The 23,838-nt window shown below is 35.6% G+C and overlaps 1 protein-coding gene across 2 annotated transcripts in view; it reads right to left on the bottom strand.

Moving 5' to 3' along the window:
- The window catches only part of LOC120517612 (PR domain zinc finger protein 1-like), a 55,289-nt gene that overhangs the window by 15,200 nt on the left and 16,251 nt on the right, over window positions 1–23,838 (bottom strand). The window contains exon 2 of one of the 2 annotated variants that reach the window (XM_039740026.1): window positions 15,310–15,429. In XM_039740026.1, coding sequence (XP_039595960.1) covers window positions 15,310–15,429 — 120 coding nt within the window. Of the gene's footprint in view, window positions 1–229; window positions 425–15,309; window positions 15,430–23,838 lie in introns of those variants that run through there. The other variant, XM_039740025.1, reaches the window with a different exon arrangement.

The raw sequence follows: 23,838 nt of genomic DNA, 5'->3' as shown, positions 1-23,838 counted from the left end.
TATAGTATATTTGCAGACTTCTTCATTTTGCAGAGTACACCTTAATAAAAAAAAACTTGAAATTTTTATTTATAAATAACAATAACAGAAAAATACAGTGCTTTGAAATAAAAAATAAATATTGAATAAATATGCAGAAATAAGCTTTCATTGAACTATTTCTTTCCAGAAATAATTACATTAGAAATCTAAAAAAATGAAAATAAAATTCTGATTGGAGATTATTAACCTCTGCCATTTAAAGTCTGTAATCTCCTTATGCGTCCTGGTCCAGCTGACAGCACACATAAATAAATAATGGTGGTGTTAAACTTTGACTGAAGCCTCCCTGTGTGTATCTCTCTCTCTCTCTCTCTCTCTCTCTCTCTGTGTCTCTGTCTGGCTCGCTGTCTCTCTGTTGCACTCACAATCTTTCTCTGCTCTGAGTAAAAGTCATTAGAATGTGGGAATATATCAGGCGTAATCATGTGACACTGTACTGTATATGTTTGCATGTCATAAGCTGTGGACTCGCCTTTCACACGTAATTGAAATGAAGAGCAAAAGTAGAAGTAAATGAACAGGAAATAAAACCAGTCGCTCAGCAGTAGTGGCTCTGGGCCAGGGGATTTTTTTTCTTCTTTTCTGTTGACATGCTTCAACCTGTTTACAATAAGAAATCCACTTCCAGCGTTCAAGGATCATTTCCTGACTTCTTGTAACAAATGCAAAGGTGAAATTCTCCATACGGATGTGATGATTTACAGCATTTTAGTAACAAAAGCCCACCCCATGGATTATTTAGTTATTTAATGTCATCTATAGCTTGATTTAATATTTAATAGAAGCTGAAAATTAATAAAAAAGCAAAACTATAATTTATATCATTACTGTATTTTGTAAATATATAGATATGTGACATATGGTGTAAGTGTGTAATTTGCTATATTCCAAACCCTTCTTGTGTATTGTGCCAGTTCTGAGCCATCACTATATGAAATGTATACAAAATGGCCTGCTTAGCAGTGCTATGAACTTCTGTGCCAGATTTGATGGCTGTCAATATTCAAAACACAGAATGGGGGCTCCAGGATTAGTATTGTGAAACAATTTACAAACTGCCATAAGATAAACACAGGAGTTCATAACAGGAGAATTGTGATGAGGCCTGCCTGCAGTGGAATAAGGCAGCCAGTCATGCTTGATCTACTGAATAAACGTCAAGACTACACAATGCAATGAATGCAGGTATACCAGAGGGTATAGTTATGTGTAACTGATATGGAGGCCATTGGGATGCAACACGGATGTCCTCATTTTATCACAGAGGGCTTCTGCTTTCTGGCTGTATTGCTTTTGACTATATAAAGAATACATTATATTTCATATAAATAGGCATAACATTCTCAAATCAGTTTAATCAAATTCGCCCTGGCCTGTTTGGAATTGACAATTTAGCTGACAAATATGTCTTTGCAGATGTGGGAAGAACAATTGAAGCACACACAAAGACAAAAAAGACTTATCCTATAGAAAAAGGAGAGGACTCTCCCAGAGAAAGAGCAAAGATGCTTCTCATGCTGATTTACGAAGCCATGGTCACTGGGGGTCTGTCTTGAATGATCAGCCAATGACATCATTACAAGATTACAAGAAGAAAGTATTAGCTTGAGAGCAGTCAAAGAAGAATCCCCAAAAACATTACAGGGAAGTTAAACTTTTGCATTCCAGTGCTCCTGAATCATTGGTTGCTAATTTAAGGTTGATCTCAGGCAGTGCTTTCCCAATGAGCGAAAACAAACAGTACACAGTCCCTGACATACTGGAGTTGTATCATGTTGTCGTTTGAACAGAATCTTGCTGAAGTTTTACTGAAGGCTTAGTGGTGCAAGGCAACCAAGGGGTCAAGGGGTGAAACCTAGTCTGCCATTCCTTATCCAATGAAGGACCACGTCTGATCCAGAAAGTGATTCTGTGGCTTGGTTGGATGTGGCCACAAAAAAGTGGTTTACAACCACCTCATTCCTGAAGCATGCCGAGTCTGGAGATGGGAAGAGAGTTTGGGGGAAACGCTCACCAGTGGGATTAAGAGGCCCTGGTTGTGAAAGAGATATATAGAAGCACAAGATGAGACAGGAGAGTGTTTGTAAGATGTGGCAGAAGTGTACTCATGGATGACCATCCCACCTGGTAGAGGGGAGTGCAGAAATCTGTTTTGTAGGTCTGTAACAGGCAATTGTTTTATTTTTTGTCTCTTCCTACTTTAAGTTCTCCAAATGTATAACTCTGTTTGGTTTTATTATTTAAAATGAACAGATTTTTTAATACTTTTAGTTCCTTTGTATTAATTTGGATCTGTGGAAAGTCCACAAGAGCTGCCTCCTATAATTTGCAACATATATATATAATATAGACATACATACTGCCATGGTAATGGGGCATTGGGTTAGTGTTGTTACCTGAGAGTTTCAGGGACACTGGTTGATTTTCTGACTGACAGTTATTGACTATGTTCACACCGGTATTCGCCCACATTCCAAGGTATTCAAATTAGTAGCAGTAGTGTAATCTTGTCATGTGAAAGTTGAATTATCTAATGACTCTTAATTGGGCATGTTAGAAATGTACATGAGGCTGAGTGCATGAATGAGCCCTGCTATGGATAGGATAAACCTGATATTATTGTTGTAGTTACTATGTAATAATAAACTTATCAGGTTTCTCCGCTTAGAATTAAAAATATGTATTTTATGGTCATCGATTTAATAAATTTACACAGTAAAATCACAGAAATGGTTTTCTGTTCACAAAGCCTTTCTTTACACTACCTCATAGTTGAAGTGCTGTACTGGGCTTAACAGATATTAGAAAGGCATTACTTCTTACTAAGTATGCAACATTCTGCTTAATATTTACATACTTTCTTCTATTTTAATACTCACTATTTTAACAATTGTTTCTAATTTTAGTGAGAATTATGAAGAATACAACAGATGGACATTTCATTCTTTTGCAATACGTAGTTTAACTGATCTGACAATACAAGTTTAGAAGACTACACCTAATGATTATAGGAATAAATATGAGAGAGCTTTAGCAACTAATATTATACATTTTCAAAAAGAAATTTCACTTGTAATGTTAAAATATAAGGAATAAAAGAAAAACAAATTGAAAAAATAAAGATGTGGAAACCAAGCAGAAAATCATCCAGGTTCTGTTTATAAAGGGCATTTGTTTGTTTGAATTTATTTTTTAGTCTTTTATCGGGGTTCCTTTTTTAATGTTTTTCTTTTGCCTTTCAACTGTATTTTATGTTTCTGTTATGTCCCAGTATACACTATGTAATTTAAAAAGCTTTGACTCAAGGCTCCACGCACAATGACTGAGTTGAAAAACTATAGATTTCAAAAGATAATATTGTAATGTGGGTGTCAGGTCCCAAAAGAGGGACAAGAATATACCTGCAGATCTATTCATGACAAGACAAATGCTGTCAGTTAGGAACCACAGAAAGAATGACGCATCAGAGCAATTCGAGGCAGATCACTGCAAGAATGAAAGTGGTAAGCGGAGGGGGATGACTCAGCAGCTCAAAGTGAACTGAGCACAGCCCTACCCAAGAAACGGAGCACAATCCTAATGAACTTATGAAGTAGGAAAACAGAATCTGCTGCTTCGGGGGACCGCGGCTTTATAATTTCAGAAAGCGAGCCAGAAACAACCACGTAACAGGAAATGAGATGAATTAAAGGGAACTTTTCAAAAAGTCCTTGTCAGCAAAAAATAAATAAATAATATATATCTATATATATACATTAGCTCAATGCACACATTATTGATTCTGATGCTGAATATAGTAAATTATTGAGGTCATATAGAGGTTTCTTAGTAATAAAAAAAATCCTAACCTAATAATAGAAGCTACTGAATTACAACTATAAATTTGTTTCATTCTGAAATTGATTAAACATTTGTAAACAGTATATCTTTATTAAACTATTTTTTGGTATAGTATAACATAAGGAAGCCAGTACAGGATTTAAATTACACATTTTTTAAATTAAGATTGCAGTTTGTTCTGGTCAAAGATGGATAGATACATACATACATGAACAGAAACACACACATTTACAGTATGCAAAATTGACCGGAGATATACTCAAGTCAATGGGCTCAGCCTTTATTTGTGTTCCACATTACTTGGACTGATTCATGTAGCCATAAACTAATGTGAACTCATTTCTTTAGCTGTTTCTAATAGATAGATAGATAGATAGATAGATAGATAGATAGATAGATAGATAGATAGATAGATAGATAGATAGATAGATAATAACCACCAGGGAGACCAAGCATTCTGTATATTATATAATGTTATTAATAAAATATTAACAAAGGGAGGGGGCTACATACAGGGAGGCATAAACATATTAAATAAAAAAACAGAAACAAACCCCTACCTGTCCAAGTCAGCCCACCTAAAAGTTCTGTTTGGTGGAGTGCCTTCAGCTCTTAACCACTTATTAAACACATTCAGCTCTACTTTTTCCATTTTCCAAATCCTTTCTCATACTCCCTAGCCTCTTTTCTTTCCATCAGTTGCACTTTTACCTCCACTCTATTCCTCACTGTGAGTTTACTGAATTGGATTTAGTGATTAGAAGGGACTTTTAAGGTCAAGCCAGAAAACACTTCTAAGTAATCCCCAGGAATTGCTTACACAGGAAAAACCTGGAAAACTCCTAAAACTGTTCCAGCAGAGTTACATCTAGTGACCTCAGATGCCCCTGCAATTCTGGATTCCAGATTTATTTTAATGTTCAACATCTGCCTTGTATCTGGTATAGACCTCTGTAATAAATGGACCCAAAGCTATTAAAACTTTTTACAAAAAGTCAGTAAAGAGGGATGAGTGTAAGACTAATAAATTGTTGCAATATTATGTTCGCTCTCTGCTCTGTGTACAGACAGACAGCTCAGCTCAGTGGCAAACAGTCAATACATCCTCCTGGCAAGGCTTTGTCAGATGGCATCATATTATAGTGAGATTAAAAATTACTATGGACTTTAGATATTACAAAAGTTTGATGCAGAACTGACAATGGGGTATAAAAACAAGCTATTCTTTGTAGAAGTATCTTGTTTTAGACTTTGTTAGTTTGTTTACTTCCTATTGTTATTTGAATTTGGATGCATAATGCTATCACATTCATCGAATGCCACAGATCGAGTGACCATTTCCAGAGTCCTCCAAAAATGCTTTAATGCTGACAGACTTGAACAGTACATCAACACATTTAAAGATTCTTTAATCTCACTTAAATGACAAATCTTATAAAATGAAATATTAACTAAGAAAAAGTTGACATGAATGAATTATTAAATGGATAAAGGAAAGTTGATACAAAACAGATGGTACTGTATAAAAGGTTGTGTTTGCAGGCTGTGGTGTCTGCCAGCATTACCCACTAGTGTGTGCTCAACTGGAAGTACAATAGATATTGTGTCAATAAACAGTGAAGAACAAGACTATTTCATGAAAGGGAGGAGAGCAAATGTTTTGGACTGTGCCAATGGGACAGAGCATTGTGAAGCTTGTCAGCAGGTAAAGGTGTCACTTCAATGTTTTTTGTTTGTCATATGAAAGGAGAGCACAGGGTACAGCAAATGAGGATACTACTAGTTTATTTTTCATGGTATTTTTTTTACTTTCATTTAGCAGCTCCTCATATTCTGATGTGTCCCACATTGATTGGCTGCTAAGATGATGTGACCCTCTAGTACTTTAACTATGCAATATAAAATGTAAAACTGTGATGCAATGTTGTGAGGAAATTGCGTTCATTCTCTCAATGTGATTTGTAGTCTTATAATTTGACACCATGGGTTTCAGCAACCATCATTTTTACATTTGACATGCTCTCCAACTAGTAATCATGTTGAGTCCTGTAAGATTATGGGACCCTAATACATGCATTCCCTGTAATATATAAAAACATATTATAAATCTGAGTGAAGAGCTACTTGTGACATTGGACATCTTTGTAATGTTACAGCCCTATCTTATTCCTAAGAGGTTTGGTATATTTAGCAACTTTTTAAAAAATGACTATATTTCTGTTGTCTTCTGTTCATATGTAATGGCTTTCGTCACATTTCCTGCTTGCCAACTGATATTGCTCAACTGGAAAAATTCCAGATCACCTTATTTTTTGTCATGGCAAAAGATGTGTTTATTATCTGGAACAGGCAATAAAATTAACTTTTTTCAACAGACATCTGTTCAGCTGTTCTACAGGATACGGTGGACTTCTTTGGATGTCACTGGTCTTCTCCAGTCTTTAAAGCAAAGTAAAACCTAGCAGTTTACACCTTTTCTTTTCTTTTTTTAATTTTATTAATTTTATTGTAATCATTCCGTACAAATAGATCAATTTTTTTACAAAAAATAGGATTGAAAACAAATCGAACCCCATCCCTAGTTTAGACCTTTTCTTTTTGTTTAGTGTGTGCCTATCTATATATATATATATATATATATATATATATATACAGTAGACAGAGATTAATGGGTGACATGATTGAAATGTGTGAAATTATTTAAGGAATTAGTACCGTGGATTGAGGCTGATACTTTAAAATGAGTTCACCAGAAACACTGGGGCACAGTTGGAAGCTTGCTAAGGGTATATTTTTCTTCACAAAGAGAACTATAGACATATGGAATTAATTACCAAGTAGTGTGGTGGACTATAGGACTCTAGGGACATTCAAAACTAGACCTCAAGTTATTTTGGAAGAATTAAGTGGGTAGGGTTGGCGAGCTTTGTTGGACTGAATGGCCTGTTCATGGCAAATGTTTTTCTAATGTTCTAATGTACATAAAAGGGACAGTATGGTCATGAGGTGCTTAGTGCCTAATCCTGTGCCTACATTTTGTGTGTAAAATTTACACACACACACGTACACACATATATATATTATATCATATATATATATATATTATATATATGTGTATATACATGTATATACACTGTATATGCAGTTTATGTCTGTGTGTATTTGTCCTTTCTTCTTTTAAAGAAAAGAATTAATATATCAAAAAGGGGTAGGTATTATTGTGTATTATGCTAATGATAGAATGCATTATTTAATGCTTTGTTTCATGGAAACTTAATAATGTGAGTCATGACTAATATCTTTTCTTTTACAATAATGTTTGGTAATTATATTGTTCTATTCCAAGTATTAATATGGTCTTAGCTCTTTGTCACATATATCTATTACCTAATAAAATAAAGATGTTAGCTAATGCTGTTGGTTGAAGTTCTCACTATACACAGACAGAAACCAAGACAAAACAGGAATTGACTCAAAATAATAAGCAATACACAATCGCCCCATCACTGTTTCAGGCTCACAGACTCATCCTCTTCCCACTTTGCATTTATCATATTCAGTGCTGCTGTTTGCATGCTAACCTAGCCACACTGGTATTATAAATGTCAGCATTCACTACATGAATTCCTAATGCTGATTAAGAGAGCTTGTGATTACGTTGCATAACGCCACATCTGAAGCACTGTGTGGCGTTTGGGTCTCCATATTACAAGACACAAAAAAACTTAGGAGTAGTTTAAGGGGACAGCTTATATAGGCTGTGAGGACCAAAGAAACTGAATCTGTTTAACATTGAAACATAACGACTACAAGTGTTTTTACTGTAGAGGTTGGCTCACCTCATCCCGGGTTATATGGTTTCAGGACTTCCCACGGATATGCAGGACTTACATAAAAGTATAAAGACGATTGAGAACACTAAGCAAACACAAAGGCTGATACAGCGGGACTGAGTGTTGGCTGGGCTCAGCACCATCAGCCTACATGTTATTTCTTGTGTGTATTTAGCACGCAGCACTGCATGCAGGAATTTCGAACCTTCTTTTTTGAGAATATTCTAAAATTTTTAAAAATATTGTTGAGCCGCAGAAACCCGCGGATAAAGTTGGCCAGTAGTAAATTCTAAGTAACTGAAGTTGTTGATGACTGTTGTTTTAAATTAAAAACATAAATACGCAGAAATAGGTTGCCTACATTGAAATTTGCACAAATGTTACAGACTGCTTCTTCACACAGAGAACTTCAAAGAGACTGAGCAAGTCCCTTAATAGTGTAGCTCACTCTAGCAATTGAAGGCAGGGCTCTTGACAATGAATAATGGGTAAGGTCTTCAAGTCCTTATCATGAGTCTTTTGAGTTTGCTTGCTTTTAAAAATATTTTAGCAAAAAAACATTCATGCTACACATTTTGAGCTAGCGAGTGTATAGAAAGTATGCGAATTATGCAACATGAGTAAGGTGCGATTTTTTTTTAATTCTTCCATGCATGTTTATCACAGTGTTGCCATTATCCAGCACTGGTCACCATTTGTTTTTAACAATTTGAATTTTCTATATGTCTTTTCTCCACTACAACATGAGATTACATTTTTTTTCTCTGTCTCCACTACAAAGTACATGGGGTAAGTAACATAAAAAAATGACTGTACATACTGTACATAATTTAGGTCAGTACATAATAAACACATAGGCAGCTTAATAACGCTAGACAACTGAATGGATTTCCATGTAGTTTATGAGCATTTTTTATCACTTTTTTTTTATTTTTCGTCATCTGGAATCCAACAAGGTTGCAAGGCAGTAATGTCATCATGACTTTGCCTGGTGTGTGAAAACATGTGGTGTCACAGTGACATTTTCCGTATAAAGAGATACTATATAGAGTAGAATCATTTGTCGAGAGTTACTTGAAGACTTGAAGAAATTAATCTGATGTTTTGCCTTTCACCAGCATTTTCATTTACTTCTTTTGTTTTTGTTGGCGGTATTTGTGCATGCAGGTTTGTGTTTTGTTTTTGCTACTTTTTTCATGATGGTTCTGTTATTTCTGCTCATTAGTTGCATATGAAAGTCTTCTTATTCCACAGATTCAGTGGGGTAAACTAAGCCCTTGGACCTCACTCCTGCAGCAGAGGCATGGGTGTTATTTTTCAGTAAGCAACTTCTTGTTGGATGACCCATGTAGCCCAGAAGGAACCAATTTCAACAAGATGTCTAAAAGGCCATGTCAAAGGTGAAGAGTGAGGGTATGCTGCAATACTAATCTTACCAAAGAAACAGATGGGAAAGATCCAATCCTTTACTAAGATAGGCTAATGCTCTGTAACAATATTCACAAATGATCGTAATCCATTTCAAGGTACTTTAACCTCTCTTAACAGCATCAGGTAGCATTGCTGAAACCAACCCTGGACATTGCAAGGGTCTCTCCCTCACACACCCACACAGGGAACATTTAGAATATTCAAGTGTTCTGATACATTAACTTTTGGGCATGTGGGACAAAACTCCCAGCATCTACAACACACGGACTCTACACAAACAGCAAGCAGGTACACAATGTAAGACCAGGATATTAGGTCCATGAGCAGCAGGCTAACTACTGAGCAGCCCTACCAACTGAAAATGTTATATTTGACTTTTTTTACTGCATTGCCCCATTTATAGTGGTTTGTGTGTTTAAGTTAGCAAAGATTTAGAACCAGAAGCAAAAAAGTTGGCTGTTTTAGAGAATGAGGATATTTAAAAGAGCCAGCTTTGTGACATTATTTGATAAAAAAAATCAGGTCCTTAAAAAATTCTCATAAAATGGTTTGTGTTAAACGCACAAAAGCAATCACTGAGTAATAGGTAGTCAGACTTTGGCATTGCACACTGGCTGAAAGAAAAGCAGAAGTGTTTCAGAAACAATCTCACTGCATTTCATCAAAAACACATTGTGGGTAGTTCTCTTACATCATATTGACATGCAAAGTAACACAAATAAAGAAACTGCAATCTGAATGTAAATCCATCTCTTAAGTAGGAGTGATTCCGGAGTGTACGTAAATTTTGGATTACAAGGAATATGTTGACCTAAACACCTTGATATATATGCATGGAACAACAAGGTCATTTTAGACATAATGTAGGCTTTTAAAATACAATAGGAGAAGCTTCAGCCCACATATAAAAAACGCAACAGCTGAAGGTTTTTAAAAAGTACTTGAGCTCAGGAAGAACACATAGTAGTAACTGGTAGAAATAAAAACCTTCAATCTGTTGATAAAGTATGTTACTCTTTCTATCCTGTGGGGTATATTCTGCACTTCCCAATTCCTAAGACCATAACAAAGTATAGTCTTTCTTTCTTTCTTTCTTTCTTTCTTTCTTTCTTTCTTAACTTGCCTTTTAATGATTGTGCATTTATTTATGGTGTTAATAGAAATAAGAGTAATCGAGATGAACGCCAGATTGATAATTTCCTCATCGGACTAGCTAAGTTAGCCATTTATAAATCCAGAAAAGAGAAAGTGAAATCAAATAAACAACATAACACAATAAGAATATTTCATGGATGTGTAAAAGCCAGGTTGTGTTTGGAATATGAATTGTACAGAATGACTGTAAGTGTGAATTCTTTTGAGGAAAAATGATGTGTTCATGAGGCATTTTGTTAACTTGAAGATAATGAATTGATTTTTCTTATTTGAAACATAAATTAAGCATTCTTTTCTTTTTGGGGTGAGTTGAGGTTTTCTTTGTTTGCTTTACTTTTGATATTGTAAATGATTTATTGAGCATCGATTAATAAAGTTCAAATCAAAATTAAAAAAAATCTTTCTGTCTTTCTTTTCTTCTTTTACCTATAGAAACATCACTAGAAAGTGTCCCCTTTTCTTCGACAAAAGATTAAACACCCACAATGTCCTGTACCTGGATATGGACATTTGGGTCCACCTACTCCAATCCTGAAATTCTCACTGCGGTTCCATATTCACCTGCTTGCCTGCCTACCAGGAGCCATTACATTCTTTTTTTCATACTTCCTATCCCCTTCTCTCTCTGGCTGTTTCTCTAAAATCATGCCTCTGTTCCTCCTGGAAGATGAATCTTTGCCTCCTTAATTGTCATATGTCTTTAAACACTTTACTCACTTCAAGCCAGGGACTGGCCCTACATGTATTGTAAGGACACCAAGCTAGAATACATTCTAGTGGCTCTTGTATTTTTGTCATATCTTTTAGGGAGGCTGCACGCTGTCCCCTCTGTTGAAGGAACATCATTAGACACAAAGCAGGCAACAAACCTGGAGGAGATGCCAGTCTATTATAGGGCACTCTTAACTCTTCTGAACAGACAGACAGACACAAAGACACAGACACACACACACAGACACTTGTCCCTCTATTAAGTTGTACATTTTAATATGACTTTCTCAAACTTGGTGTAAAACTTAATGTTATATTAGTTAACTATTTAATATACTTAATTGATTCCTACTTTATCCCTCTCTAATGCTTATTAGGCCCAAATAAGTATTTCTAATGCATCTTATTGTTTTTATAATTTAGCTTTGTTGAAATTTTATTTTTACATACTGTATACATATGGTATGTTAATTGTTCACTTTACAACAGTGACCTTTTATTAAATGAACCAGTTAATCATAAAGGAAATAACAAGAAATTTAGTTATTGTAACTAATGACAATATTTACTGTAACCAGCTCCCACACAAAAGTACGCAGCTATGATCTGGGAAAAAAGGAAGTCAGGAAAATTTCTTTCAGAGTCAGACCTGTGAAACAGTCGTGATTTATACAGGGAATAACAGTCTTCCACTTCTGCAAATGCAATTCTTTGCTTGCTTACAGCAGTAAGAAACATTCCCATTATGTCCTTTCAGCACCACAATGAAGATGTCACAGTGGACCACAAGATCCACCAACGGGAACTACACATTAAGCTGTCTTCAGATTGAGGAAACCTAAAGCTGTCATTTTAAACTTTCACAGGCAGTATATGCTGAGAAGACTGCAATCACAGCAAAACTAATAACAGCAAGAAAATCCTCCCATACTCATGCAGTATCATGCAGAAAGTTATACCATCTACAGTGTTTTCGGCATGGCCAGCTAATTACAAGAAAATATAAGTGCCTAATGAACCATTAAAAAGTTTGATTATTTTTTTTATATTATTGAAAATATTTTTTTGATCAGGGAAAGAATTTTATAGCAATGATCTGATGAGTATTCATCTATTTATTGGCTGCAACAAATCCTAATTCGAAGCAAAGGAGAATGACAGACTGTCACAGCAATAGGATGCAAGACAGCATCCAACTCCAGGTGGGACCTCACACTCGTCACTCCCACACTCGCTCACAGGAGGGCAGGTTAGGGGTGCCAGCTAACCTCAAAAACATTGACTTTCACATGAGAGACAAAAAGTGCAGAACCTGAAAAAAAACAAACCATGCAGACATGGAATCAACTTGGCCAAGATTCAGATTTTAGTTGCAGAATCTGTTAAGCATTAAAAATATTCAGGTACCAAATCCCTATTAGGAATAAACTGTATATATTTAATTGCTTATAACCCCATTAAAATCCATGTGATATTGCATTATCAGATATAATTTAGTTTAAATGTTATATAAATCAAATTCTGCAAGACTTTAATTTTTAGATTACATGTTTATTTTGTAAGGTGTGCAATATTGTTTCTTACTAGGTTGTTTTGATGACATGCGTACCGTGCTATAATAGAGTGACACCCATACCATAAAGACAGCAGATAAATTGTCTATTCTTCAGTCTAACCATCAATTTGCCCATTTTCTTTTTTTTTTTTCTCTTTTCTTTCTTTGATTTTGAAGCAGATAACATTCCATACAGTCAAGACAAACTTAAAGGGGCAAAACAAATTTCAACCCCCGCCTGCGAGAAAGAGAGGAGAGCCGATAACAAAATGCTTCTCTATAAAATGAACAAGAAAGGAAGGGTAACTTTTTCCCCAAAATGGAAGCTTATTCTAAAATGTTATTGATCCTACCATATCCAATTCTAGATCACAGAGCGCCAGTATCTATCTTTACAGCTCTCGACACACATTGGGAACTAACCCTGAACAGTGCCCTTGCCCTTAAATCTATCTATGAGTACATCTGTTCTTGAAGAATCTTTTTTTTTTTTTTTTTGCATTTGATGGAAATTCATCTTAATGAATTTGCTAGGAATTAGTCACAGGAAAAATGACACGTGTGTATGACAGGGTGTACTGGTCTCTCTTTTTATTAATGGCATCCTATGTGGTAAAGCTAAGACATTATCAATGTTCCTTCCAGCACACTCCAAAACAGGTTGCATAAATGTTGTGCTGCTTCTTTAGGTCAAGAATCTATGTGATCTCAAATGACGACTCAGAGATTATAGGAAACATTTCTGTAGGAACCCCATAGGTTCCTCATAAAACCAAAAAAAAATACAAAATACTAAGCAACTGGCATACTAAACATACTAAATGAAAGTACAGAATGTTGTCTTTGTTCAGTTCACCTGTTAGACCATTTTACAATACAACACATGGATTATCACACCGAAAATACAATATCTGTGTAAACAGAACCTTTTAATAATTAAGTATACCAGAGAGTATATTTATATAAAAACCTGAACGAAAAATTATATAATATCCTTAGTAAAGTCTTAACATAAAATTTTCTTTAACTAATAGTTTGTCAAATCTGACAATCAGGCTTCAGCCACTGAGAACTCAGTGTCTGCTTTAAAGTCTTCTCCTATTTTTTAGAAAATGGTTTAGCTATGAATTCCACTGAGTTTGGACTTCCATGGTTTTCACAAAGTCCTTGAATTGTGATGTTGTTCTTTTTATATCTATCTTTAAATCCTTTTAATTTACCACCAAGCACTTTGCATTCAGATTCTACAGCAGTTGCTTTTTTATCAACAGTGGATGTCGATTGCTCTACTTCTTCAATACTAGCCGTAAACTTTTGCCTAACTTCTTCTAGATGAGCACCAAGAACTCTGATTTTATCCTCAGTTTTCATGAACATAAAATTTTCAAACCCGCATAATCCAATTCAATTCATGAAGGGTCAAAGCCTATCTTAGCAGAACAGGACACAATCCATGAAACCATTCTGGACAGGATGCCAGTGAATCACTCGCTATAAAAGTAATGTCATAGTAATATGTGCAACATTAGAGAACAATTATTACAATACTTAACAAAGGGAACCGTTTTAGAACTATTAGAACATTAGAACAATCTAGACGAGAACAGGCCATTCAGCCCAACAAAGCTCACCAGTCCTATCCACTTATTTCTTCCACAAAAACATCAAATCGAGTTTTGAAAGTCCCTAATGTCTTACTGTCTACCACACTACTTGGATTTAATGTTTGTGCGAAATTTACTCTTAACAAGTTTCCAACTGAGTCCCCATGTTCTTGATGAACTAATTTTAAAATAACAGTCTTGATCCACTGTACTAATTCCCTTCATAATTTTAAACACTTCAATCATGTCACCTCTTAATCTTCTTTTGCTTAAACCGTATAGGCTCAACTCTTTTAATCTTTCCTCATAATTCAACCCCTGTAGCCCTAGAATCAGACAAGTCGCTTTTCTCTGGACCTTTTCTAGCATTGTTATGTCCTTTTTGTAGCCTGGAGATCAAAACTCCACACAGTACTCAAGATGAGGCCTCACCAGTGCATTATAAAGGTTGAGCATAACTTCCTGTGACTTGTACTCCACACATCAAGGCGCTATATAACCTGACATTCTGTCAGCTTTCTTAATGGCTTCTGAACACTGTCTGGAAGTCGATAGCTTAGAGTCCATTATGACTCCTAAATCCTTCTCATAAGGTATACTCTCGATTTTCCGACCACCCATTGTGTATTTAAACCTAACATTTTTACTTCCTATGTGTAATACTTTACATTTACTGACATTAAATTTCATCTGCCACAAATCTGCCTAAGCCTGTATGCTATCCAAGTCCTTCTGTAATGATATAACGGCTTCCAAATTATCTGGTAATACACCCAGCTTGGTATCATCTGCAAACTTAGCCAGCTTGTTACTTATATTCCTATCTAAATCATTTATATATATTAAAAATAGCAGGTACAGGTGCTCAATACATAATAACAAGAAAAGTAGTCAGATGGCAAAATGGGTAGTATAGAAATATGGCCTGAAATAACAATGGCTGCATTGTCTACACTCTGTACTATTGCTCTAAACCAGGTCTACATTCATACTGCACGTAACAAAGAAAGTGGTCATCTTATGAGACATGAAGTACAAAGTATTAAATAAGAAGAAATGAAAAATGCTAATCTTGCACTCTGTACTGAAAGAAAAAGAAATTGTACTGTGGTGTATTTTAGGAAGAAAGTAAACTTACCCTCCAGAAGTACTTCCTGTTGGCATTCTTTGGAACATTGTCTTTGGTATAAATTTGTCCAATCAAAGGGCCAAATCGAGTTCTTTGTGGGATGTACTCTTTGCTGAAAACTCCAATTACCTGAAAGAGGAGAAAGCCATTCATTCAATCATCTTCTTCTGACCTCTCTTTGGGTACTAATTCTAAACAAATCATCAGATATATAGAAAAACAAACAGTTATAGTATAGAAGACTACTAATAACATAATTGCATTGTAAAACTTTCTGAGCAACCCTCAGATTGACCAAATTAGTGTAATGTCTCATTAAAAAGTACATTTATTTTATTTTTTTTATAATGTAAAGCTGAACACAGCTATAAACTTGTTACTGGAATAGAGTTTAGTATTCCAAGCAGTAGGCAGAGAAACATTGTCAAAGCCCCAGTCATCATGTCAGCATATTCTGTTTTCCAATGTTTAATATTGGTATGCACTTGACGCTTATCCTTCCTATACAAATTAATTTTCATGCTTCTGATTACAGGAGACATTAAGCTTTTATCATGTCTTCATTATCTAGTACTCGGGATGGTTTTACAGATCAAGAATTGATGAAAATGAATCAACAGCTTAGCCTAGTTACCTTGTGGGAGTCTCTCCAGACAGCCCCATCTATTCAGGAAGTCCCCACGTAAGTTCATCCAAAGAGCACTTTGGTCAAATGAGAGTAGCTGTCCCTTTACCCTTCAACATGTCCCATCCTACTACTAACACATCCATCCATCCATTTTCCAACCCGCTGAATCTGAACACAGGGTCACGGGGGTCTGCTGGAGCCAATCCCAGCCAACACAGGGCACAAGGCAGGAACCAATCCCGGGCTGGGTGCCAACCCACCGCAGTACTAACACATTCTTTTACAAAATCCATGCAGAGGAACTAATTATTTGGTGAAATTGTAAAATATTTGTATAATTAAACTCTAAGATTTAATAAGATATGATTTTCTTTATCAGGACTGATATCATTATTACAGCTATACTTTTAGGACACCACTTTCAAAGTGCTTAGTGCCCCACTTTTGAGTCTAATTTAAAAAAATACAAGGTAACAACATTAAAAATAACAAAAATGATTAATACACACATATGCATATCTTTGGAAAAGGCAGTACATGTGGGTAGTAAAAATGCAATTAGCTTTGAAAATTAAAGGACATTTAATAGCAGTAGTAGTTTAGTTATAAGTACAGAGTTCAGTGAAATTCTTATTGGCAAGACCGATCAACATGCAGCATGTCGCACACTTTTTGTGGCATAGACGAGTTGTTAACTAAACTTAACTATTGACAAATACACACGAACGTGATGAAACAATTCTGTAAGTTTAAAATTTCTGAACAAGTGAAATAGCGCCTTGAACATGGGAAAGGTGCTATATAAATAAAATGTATTATTATTATTATTATTATTAAAGTGTATATAAAGTGTAGGAAAATGATATGTCAAGATTAGCATGACAAAATCAGAGCACAGCCTAGAGGTATCTAGTGGCCCTACAGTAAGCCAAAGATTTCTGTTCTCTTACACTTTATGGAGTGTGTTATCCCTATCAATAATCAAATATATAAAGTACACAAACTTGTTTGTACAAATAATGGGCGGTCTTGTACATTACTATTGCTATAATATATTTGTAAATCTAGGTAAATGTTTCAGCCTGTCGTTATTGAAAGTTTCTACATAAGCATAAACTAATATGGATTGACTGGATTTGCTTTCAGGATCGGAGCATTAACCCCCTATAAAATATGCAAGCTAACAAAATAAAAAACGAAAATTGAGCATAGCCTTTCAAAAGATTTGAATTTACTATGACTATAATTTACGTCTTCATTTGCATAAATAACTTATTTCATAAGGTTGATCTACAAATAAAATAATTAAAAAATTGAAGCACTGTGCAAAAGCAAAATGCGATAAAGTCATGCAAGACACATCTTATAAAGTTCTCTGCATGCCATATGTAAGCATACTGTAGTTACCAAGGAATTGTCAGGCTTTGCTTATATTGATCAAACCGAAACAGCTTTGTTCACTCTGTGTTTAATTACATGAAAGTACATACTTTTGTACTATGTACTTACATACAATAAGTTGTGTTCTTGTAATGTATGTAAATATTGTATGGTTATGCATTTTGCTGTTGTGCATTATAGTCGTAGATTTGTTCACATGCTTTGAAGCTGCATTTTGCCAACAGTGATATGCAAAAAATAAAAAACGAAATTGAAACACATTTATTTTGAAGGAGAACACACTTTGTGGAAATTCACACATGAAATAAACGGTCTAATGGAGATGTTTAGATTGAAGTTATCAGCATCATGCAACAATGGGTAAAACATTTTTAAAATGGCAGTAAAGGCACTAAAGAGAAGCCTGTAATGGCCACTTGCATATTGCCTATTCTATGAGTTACAAAGAAAAAATGAATACAGAGAGATCAACACACAACTATCAGTGGAATAGAAGTTAAGACTGGAAAAGGCACCATGAGGTTCAGTTGTTTACAGACCAAAAATTTACTACAGTGGGAAAAATAAACTGGTAGAGGAGTAAACAAAGGTTTGCTGACTTGTTTGACATGCAGTAGGATAGTACAATTAATGTGTACATCACATTTCTTACACCCCTCAAACATAGGTAAACATTTATCATTCATTTTCCAAAGTTGCTTATTCTATTATAGAGCGCTTTGAGTAGAGAGTAGTGAGTAAAGCGCTATAAAAATACAAAAAATGTATATTATTATTATAGTGTCACAGGATTTTAGAGCCTCCTCCAGCAGCATCAGACACATGGTGAGACCCAACCTCAGATTGCAACAGCAGTCTATGGCATGGCACACTAACACACACATCCATACTCACTCATGCCTGACCTATGTTGAAAATCTAAGCAACTTAACACACATACAGTATCTTTGGGTTTGTGAGAAAAAACCTGCCTGAAGTGGGGGCCTCAGTTGCCTTGAACGCTTGCACCATGTAATCTGTTCAGTTAGCCAATAAAATATGTTATTTTGCTTGACGTCTCATTGTATCCATAATGGCTAACATGGTAGAACCTCCTACTACTACAGACATATACTGTAGGTGCTGAAAAACAAATATCAGAAAAAGAAGGCTTGTAATCAGTTTCTTAACATTAGTTAATCAGTAATCTGCTCATAAGGAAGATAAATTCTGCTCTCTCCACTAAGGGATGGAGGCCTTCTTTGCCTTATCAACTCCTCTCCTCCCAAACTAAGACCGAGTTAGTTTATTAGTAGCCTTTTGGCTTATAAATGTCAATATATTGTGGGGTCAGAAAATCAAGGCAGCCATTAAAAAGGACATCAAATATCTGTTCTCCAGACTGACAGGTCAGGATGGCCTTCTTTACACCATTCTTCACTCCTGCTGTATGCCTCCCTGGTGTTGGAAATACCTCTTGGTTTTTACCATTAGCACTGAATGCAACAAAATTTTAGATGACAGTGACCCAAAAATGAATGAACATTCTTGATAAGTAAGGCATGTGTGTAATGTTCATTTACATTACTTTTTATCTTACAGCAGTCCTGCAGAGACATTAAATAAAGCAAACAAAATAATGAGCACAGAATGTAATAAAGTAAACTAAATAGATAGATAGATAGATAGATAGATAGATAGATAGATAGATAGATAGATAGATAGATAGATAGATAGATAGATAGATAGATAGATAGATAGATAGATACTTTATTCATCCCAAGGGGAAATTCACAATTAAACATGCCTTTGATTATGTATTTCCCTTTCTATTATTACTGTCTTTTAATCTTCAATTAATTGGTCACCATCACTGTATACGAACGTCTCTGTTGAAGTGTTTGACTAAAGTGAAACAGAAAGCTTTATTTAAGGCTTGCTAATTCTTGTAATAATTCCAATATGACAAATAAAATATTTCCTATTATTACTGTTACTATAACAGCCTCATATTTTACAATAACAATTGACAATTACAAATTCCCCAAAAATATAGCTTTCTATAAAATTTAATTCCATTGATTTATTCATATGCAGCACCTATGCCTATTTTTATAGCATCAAGTGAAGGTCACAAGCCATTGGTGGAAGAGTGTCCAGTCAATAACTAGATGCACTTATTTACCTACTTCCACTTTACTTCCCCATCCATCCATCCATCCATTATCACACTAATCTCTTCCATCGCAGTGTCACAGGGGCTGCAGTCTACAGGGCAGCAGTAGGTATGAGGCAGAAACCAACTCCGGACAGGGTGACAGTCCATCATAAAGTACACCCACTCATTCACTTATTCAGATCTACTTAATCTATCTATTCTCAAATCCGTTTAATATATTTCGGGGTTGTGGGGTTACCCCAGGAGCGCTGAGTACAAATAGGTACACTGTGTGGGGTTTATAGATTTGCCAATGGATCTAACATGTGTGTCTTTAGAATGTGTGAACAACTGGAGTACATGAGGAAATGGGGAGAACTTGCAAACTTCAAATAGATTCTCGCCAACCAACAAACTAAATAAGTGTCTGTATAAGGGTGCCTTTAAAGTCTAATTAGGAATTGAAAAACGTTTTAATGGTGTAACTTTAATGTTTAAATTTAAGGGGGGCACTGTCAGCAAAATTAGCTATAGTGCTGGAATCATACATATGGTTTTTTATCTGTATGTCTGTGGATCTCACTTTTAATATTTTGCAATAAAATGAGGTAGAGTCGTAATTTTTCCCTGTCTTCCAGTTGAAAGATTTTTATCAAGAAATTGAGCATGACTCAATTTCCTTTTGTCTTTGTGCTTTGTGTGCCATTTATTGACTGATTTCCAAAGAAGACAGTGGTTTCAAAGTTAAACTACATATCTTGTCAAGAAATGACTGAACATGTGGTTCGCTCTTAAACAAGGACCCCATCACATCATACACATGCATGAGCAAGTACGACAAACCCTAGTAACACATGGCATCATGGCAACCAAAATGATATAGTTAATTTGTGGAGCAAATGAAGGATAAATAATACATAAAAGCAATAATTGTTAAATCATGACAAGAGCTTAACTATAGTACTGTATGCTTTTTTTAAAAAAAGATTTTTTTTTCTGGAGGACAAACGAAGATCTTTCAAAGAGTGTAGGAAGTGCATTCACCAAATTCTCCCTGGAACCTCAGCTTCCTTCTTGTGTATTTCTTACATTTAGACCATAACTGTAAGTATAAGTGCTATACCCTACTGTGGCAGTTCTCAACCTGAAGTAACAAAAAAGGGGGCACGAAGATGTGAAAAAAAGAAAACAAAAATATGAAAAATACATCTATTGAAACCAAAACAAATGAACTTAAACTACATTCTGATACTAGAAAAATAAATATAGAGTTAGATAAATGTCGATAAAAGTTAAGTAGGTATAATAAAACTTGTAGCAGTGTATCAGCAGCAAAACATATAGCAATACATTTTATTAGGGTTTCAAAAAAACGTTAGGGTGGCGCAATTAAAACTGTTAAGAAAACTCGAGTCACAAATACTTAAAGGTTGAGAAACGCTGTCCTACTGATCTCAGTGAGTGCAATCAAATAGAACTAAATCAGAAAAGAGGAAGTCATACTGAAACTCACCAATTTAAAGAAGTATTGCTGACCCTTCTGTTGTTTGTCTTAAATTTTATTTGTTTATAGGTTGTAACTTTCAAGAGAATGTGTGGCAAGACATCGCATCAAGCTTGTGATATCATTTTACTTTTTCATCCTTATGGTGGCTGCACCACAATTACTGCAGCAGATGCAAATAAATCCAAAACATCAACTGGTACATTTGTGAATGTTATGTGATCCTTTTTTTATGTTGTTTCATTTATGTTTCTAAGTTTGTGAGTTAGTCACTCCTGTGGTAAGACCTGTGTATTGTCATGTGAAAATCAATTGCATATGTACAGTTGATCATCAGTAAAAGCATCTTGTGCCAGCGTAAGATGTCAAAAAGTGCTGTAACGAGGGAACACTTGGAAAATGTATACGTAGTTTTATCAACTATTTATCATATCTCTACATTTTTTCTCTGAACCTGCTACGTGCTGTATGTTACAGAATGTTAGGGATGACTCTATATTACTGTAGCAGTATTTGGCATAACAGATGAATTAACTCCAGATGACACATCGGTCCATCACAGTACTCAACTAACATAACATTTCAAACCATTTCAACACCAGTCCATCATAAGACAAATTCATGCAAAGAGACATGCTTACACTTATATTTGGACTAATTAGGAGTCATCAGTTTGCCTGACTTGCACATCTTTAGGGATGCAGGAGGAAACCAGAGTACCTAGAGGGAACCTACGCACATACAGGGAGAAACATATCAACTCCACAACAAGCATGATTTGTATTTAAAACACTGAATTCAAGAAGCCATCATAGCACTTGGGAATGGACCTCAGAATTCAAGTGCTTTGAGGTGGCATCACTGTGACACTAACACCACTTCACTTGAGTCAATTTCCCTGAAAGTATGCAGTATTTGTTGCTCAATGAGTGCCTATTTCTACCATCTTCATTAAATGCCAGTATATCAAAAGATGAAGACACTGGGCAAGTAACTTCAATTCAGCATTTTTGCTGAAGTAGAAAAATTAACATAAAATAGGAATGGTTTGGATTATTGCTTTTAGAACAGGTTACAGTTCCCTGAAAATCTGTAACAGCAAATGGACATTTAGAAGAAGAAAGTATTTTTGGATGTTTGAACAAGACTACAGTGTTGAAATGAAAGAGCAATTTTTGTGAGATGGATATCTTTTTGATGGTGTTTTAACAAATATTACTAGGTAAACAATACATTGTACTTTCCAAATGATGGTTTCTTTTTAAAAGACATTACACTTGATATTGTTTTGTTTAATTTTCTTTGCATTCTAGCTTGAATTTATAAAGTAACCCACCCTGAAAGTGATCTGCATAGACATTCATCCATTATCCATCTCAGGGTTATGAGGACTGAACCCTTAAAGCCTCCACACATCTGACTTCAATTCCCAGTCTGGTCACTGTCTTTGTGGATTCTGCACATTGCCTCCATGCCGACATGGATTTTCTCAGACACTAACCGGACATGGGCTGTCAATCCATCACAGCAGCTCTCACACCCTCAAACCCGCTTAATCAAAATGGGATTGCTGCATCTTGAGCATATCCAAACAGATGTTAGTACAATGCAGGAAACAACCCTGGACAGGTTGGCAGTCCATTACAGGGCCCACACATGTACACATTCACAATTTCACAACCTCAAAACACACACACAGTCATTTTTGAGCTGGAGGAAGAATATTTTAGAGTCCTAGGTTCAATACTCCTGCTAACATTGGAAGAAGGTGCAAACTCTGTATAGAACGGCCTCAGGAAGTATAAACCAGCAGTCCTGCTGCCTCAAAGCGTGAGGTGAAGGAGGCAGCTGCCCAGGACCCTACGCTTTTCGAAGCACTGAGCCAGCAACTAACTTCAGCAATCCGCAACCTTCTAAACACATACATAAAAATATAAATACATACATGTTTAAATATTTTAATAAAGGGACACACAAAACTAGTCACAATGAACCCTAAAAGGAGTAGGAGAGTCACTGTATTTTTCAAAACTGGACGCACATCAGTCCAGCATTAACTTTGTCATGAGTCGTCAGTTGCAAACTAAAAGTTATTAAGGAATGTGGCATAACTAAACTAGCTTGGGAAAAACTGCTGATGGAAAAATAATGAGCACAATCAGAGCCAGGGAAATATTATTGCAATGGGTGTGAGAAAAGAAAAAGGAATTGAATTAGGGACAATAAAAATGTGGCACTAAAGGATGTTTTGAAATTTTAATTGTAATAGCCATAAGCGATGAAGAAAAGAACATTGGGAGTGATCTTGATGACAGTAATGTTAGTGTGACACTAGAAGGGGCTACACAGACTATTAAAGGTATCTTTTCACCATCTCAGTGCTTCTCCCTGCTGCCACCACTCCATACAAGAAGTCTGAAACATTCAGCCCATGACAAAGACATCAATCCCACCTTGGGCCCTGTTCACCACTTGAGATGATGGTCTTGTTGACTGCTCTGCCACATTGCTGCCCAAAAATAACCTATTTAAGGTTAGACTGTCTACATGAACATGAAGATCAGCTAAGAACAATTTTTCTGCACAAGGAAATGCATGGGCAATGGTGGTATGAATCATAGAGCACACTGTGCTGTGCTTTCAAAATGTATCATGACTCAAAGAAAGCATGTGTTGCTCAGTTATGCAAGGAGCAAAGGCTTCAGTGATAACAACACTTTAAGCTTGTTGGTATCTGCCACATCTTTACGACTTTGAGTCATGCTTTTACTATATTTAGAGTGCCCTTATATTTTTGATCACTTGTACCCTGACAGAACTTAAAGATCTTATAAAATGTCACTCAAAACTGGTGACCCTTGGCAGGTC

The sequence above is a fragment of the Polypterus senegalus genome, chromosome 17, assembly GCF_016835505.1.
Source record: "Polypterus senegalus isolate Bchr_013 chromosome 17, ASM1683550v1, whole genome shotgun sequence".
NCBI classification, from domain to species: domain Eukaryota; kingdom Metazoa; phylum Chordata; class Cladistia; order Polypteriformes; family Polypteridae; genus Polypterus; species Polypterus senegalus.
Note: the sequence above shows the minus strand (reverse complement) of the source record. Positions and strands in the feature narration are given on the sequence as shown.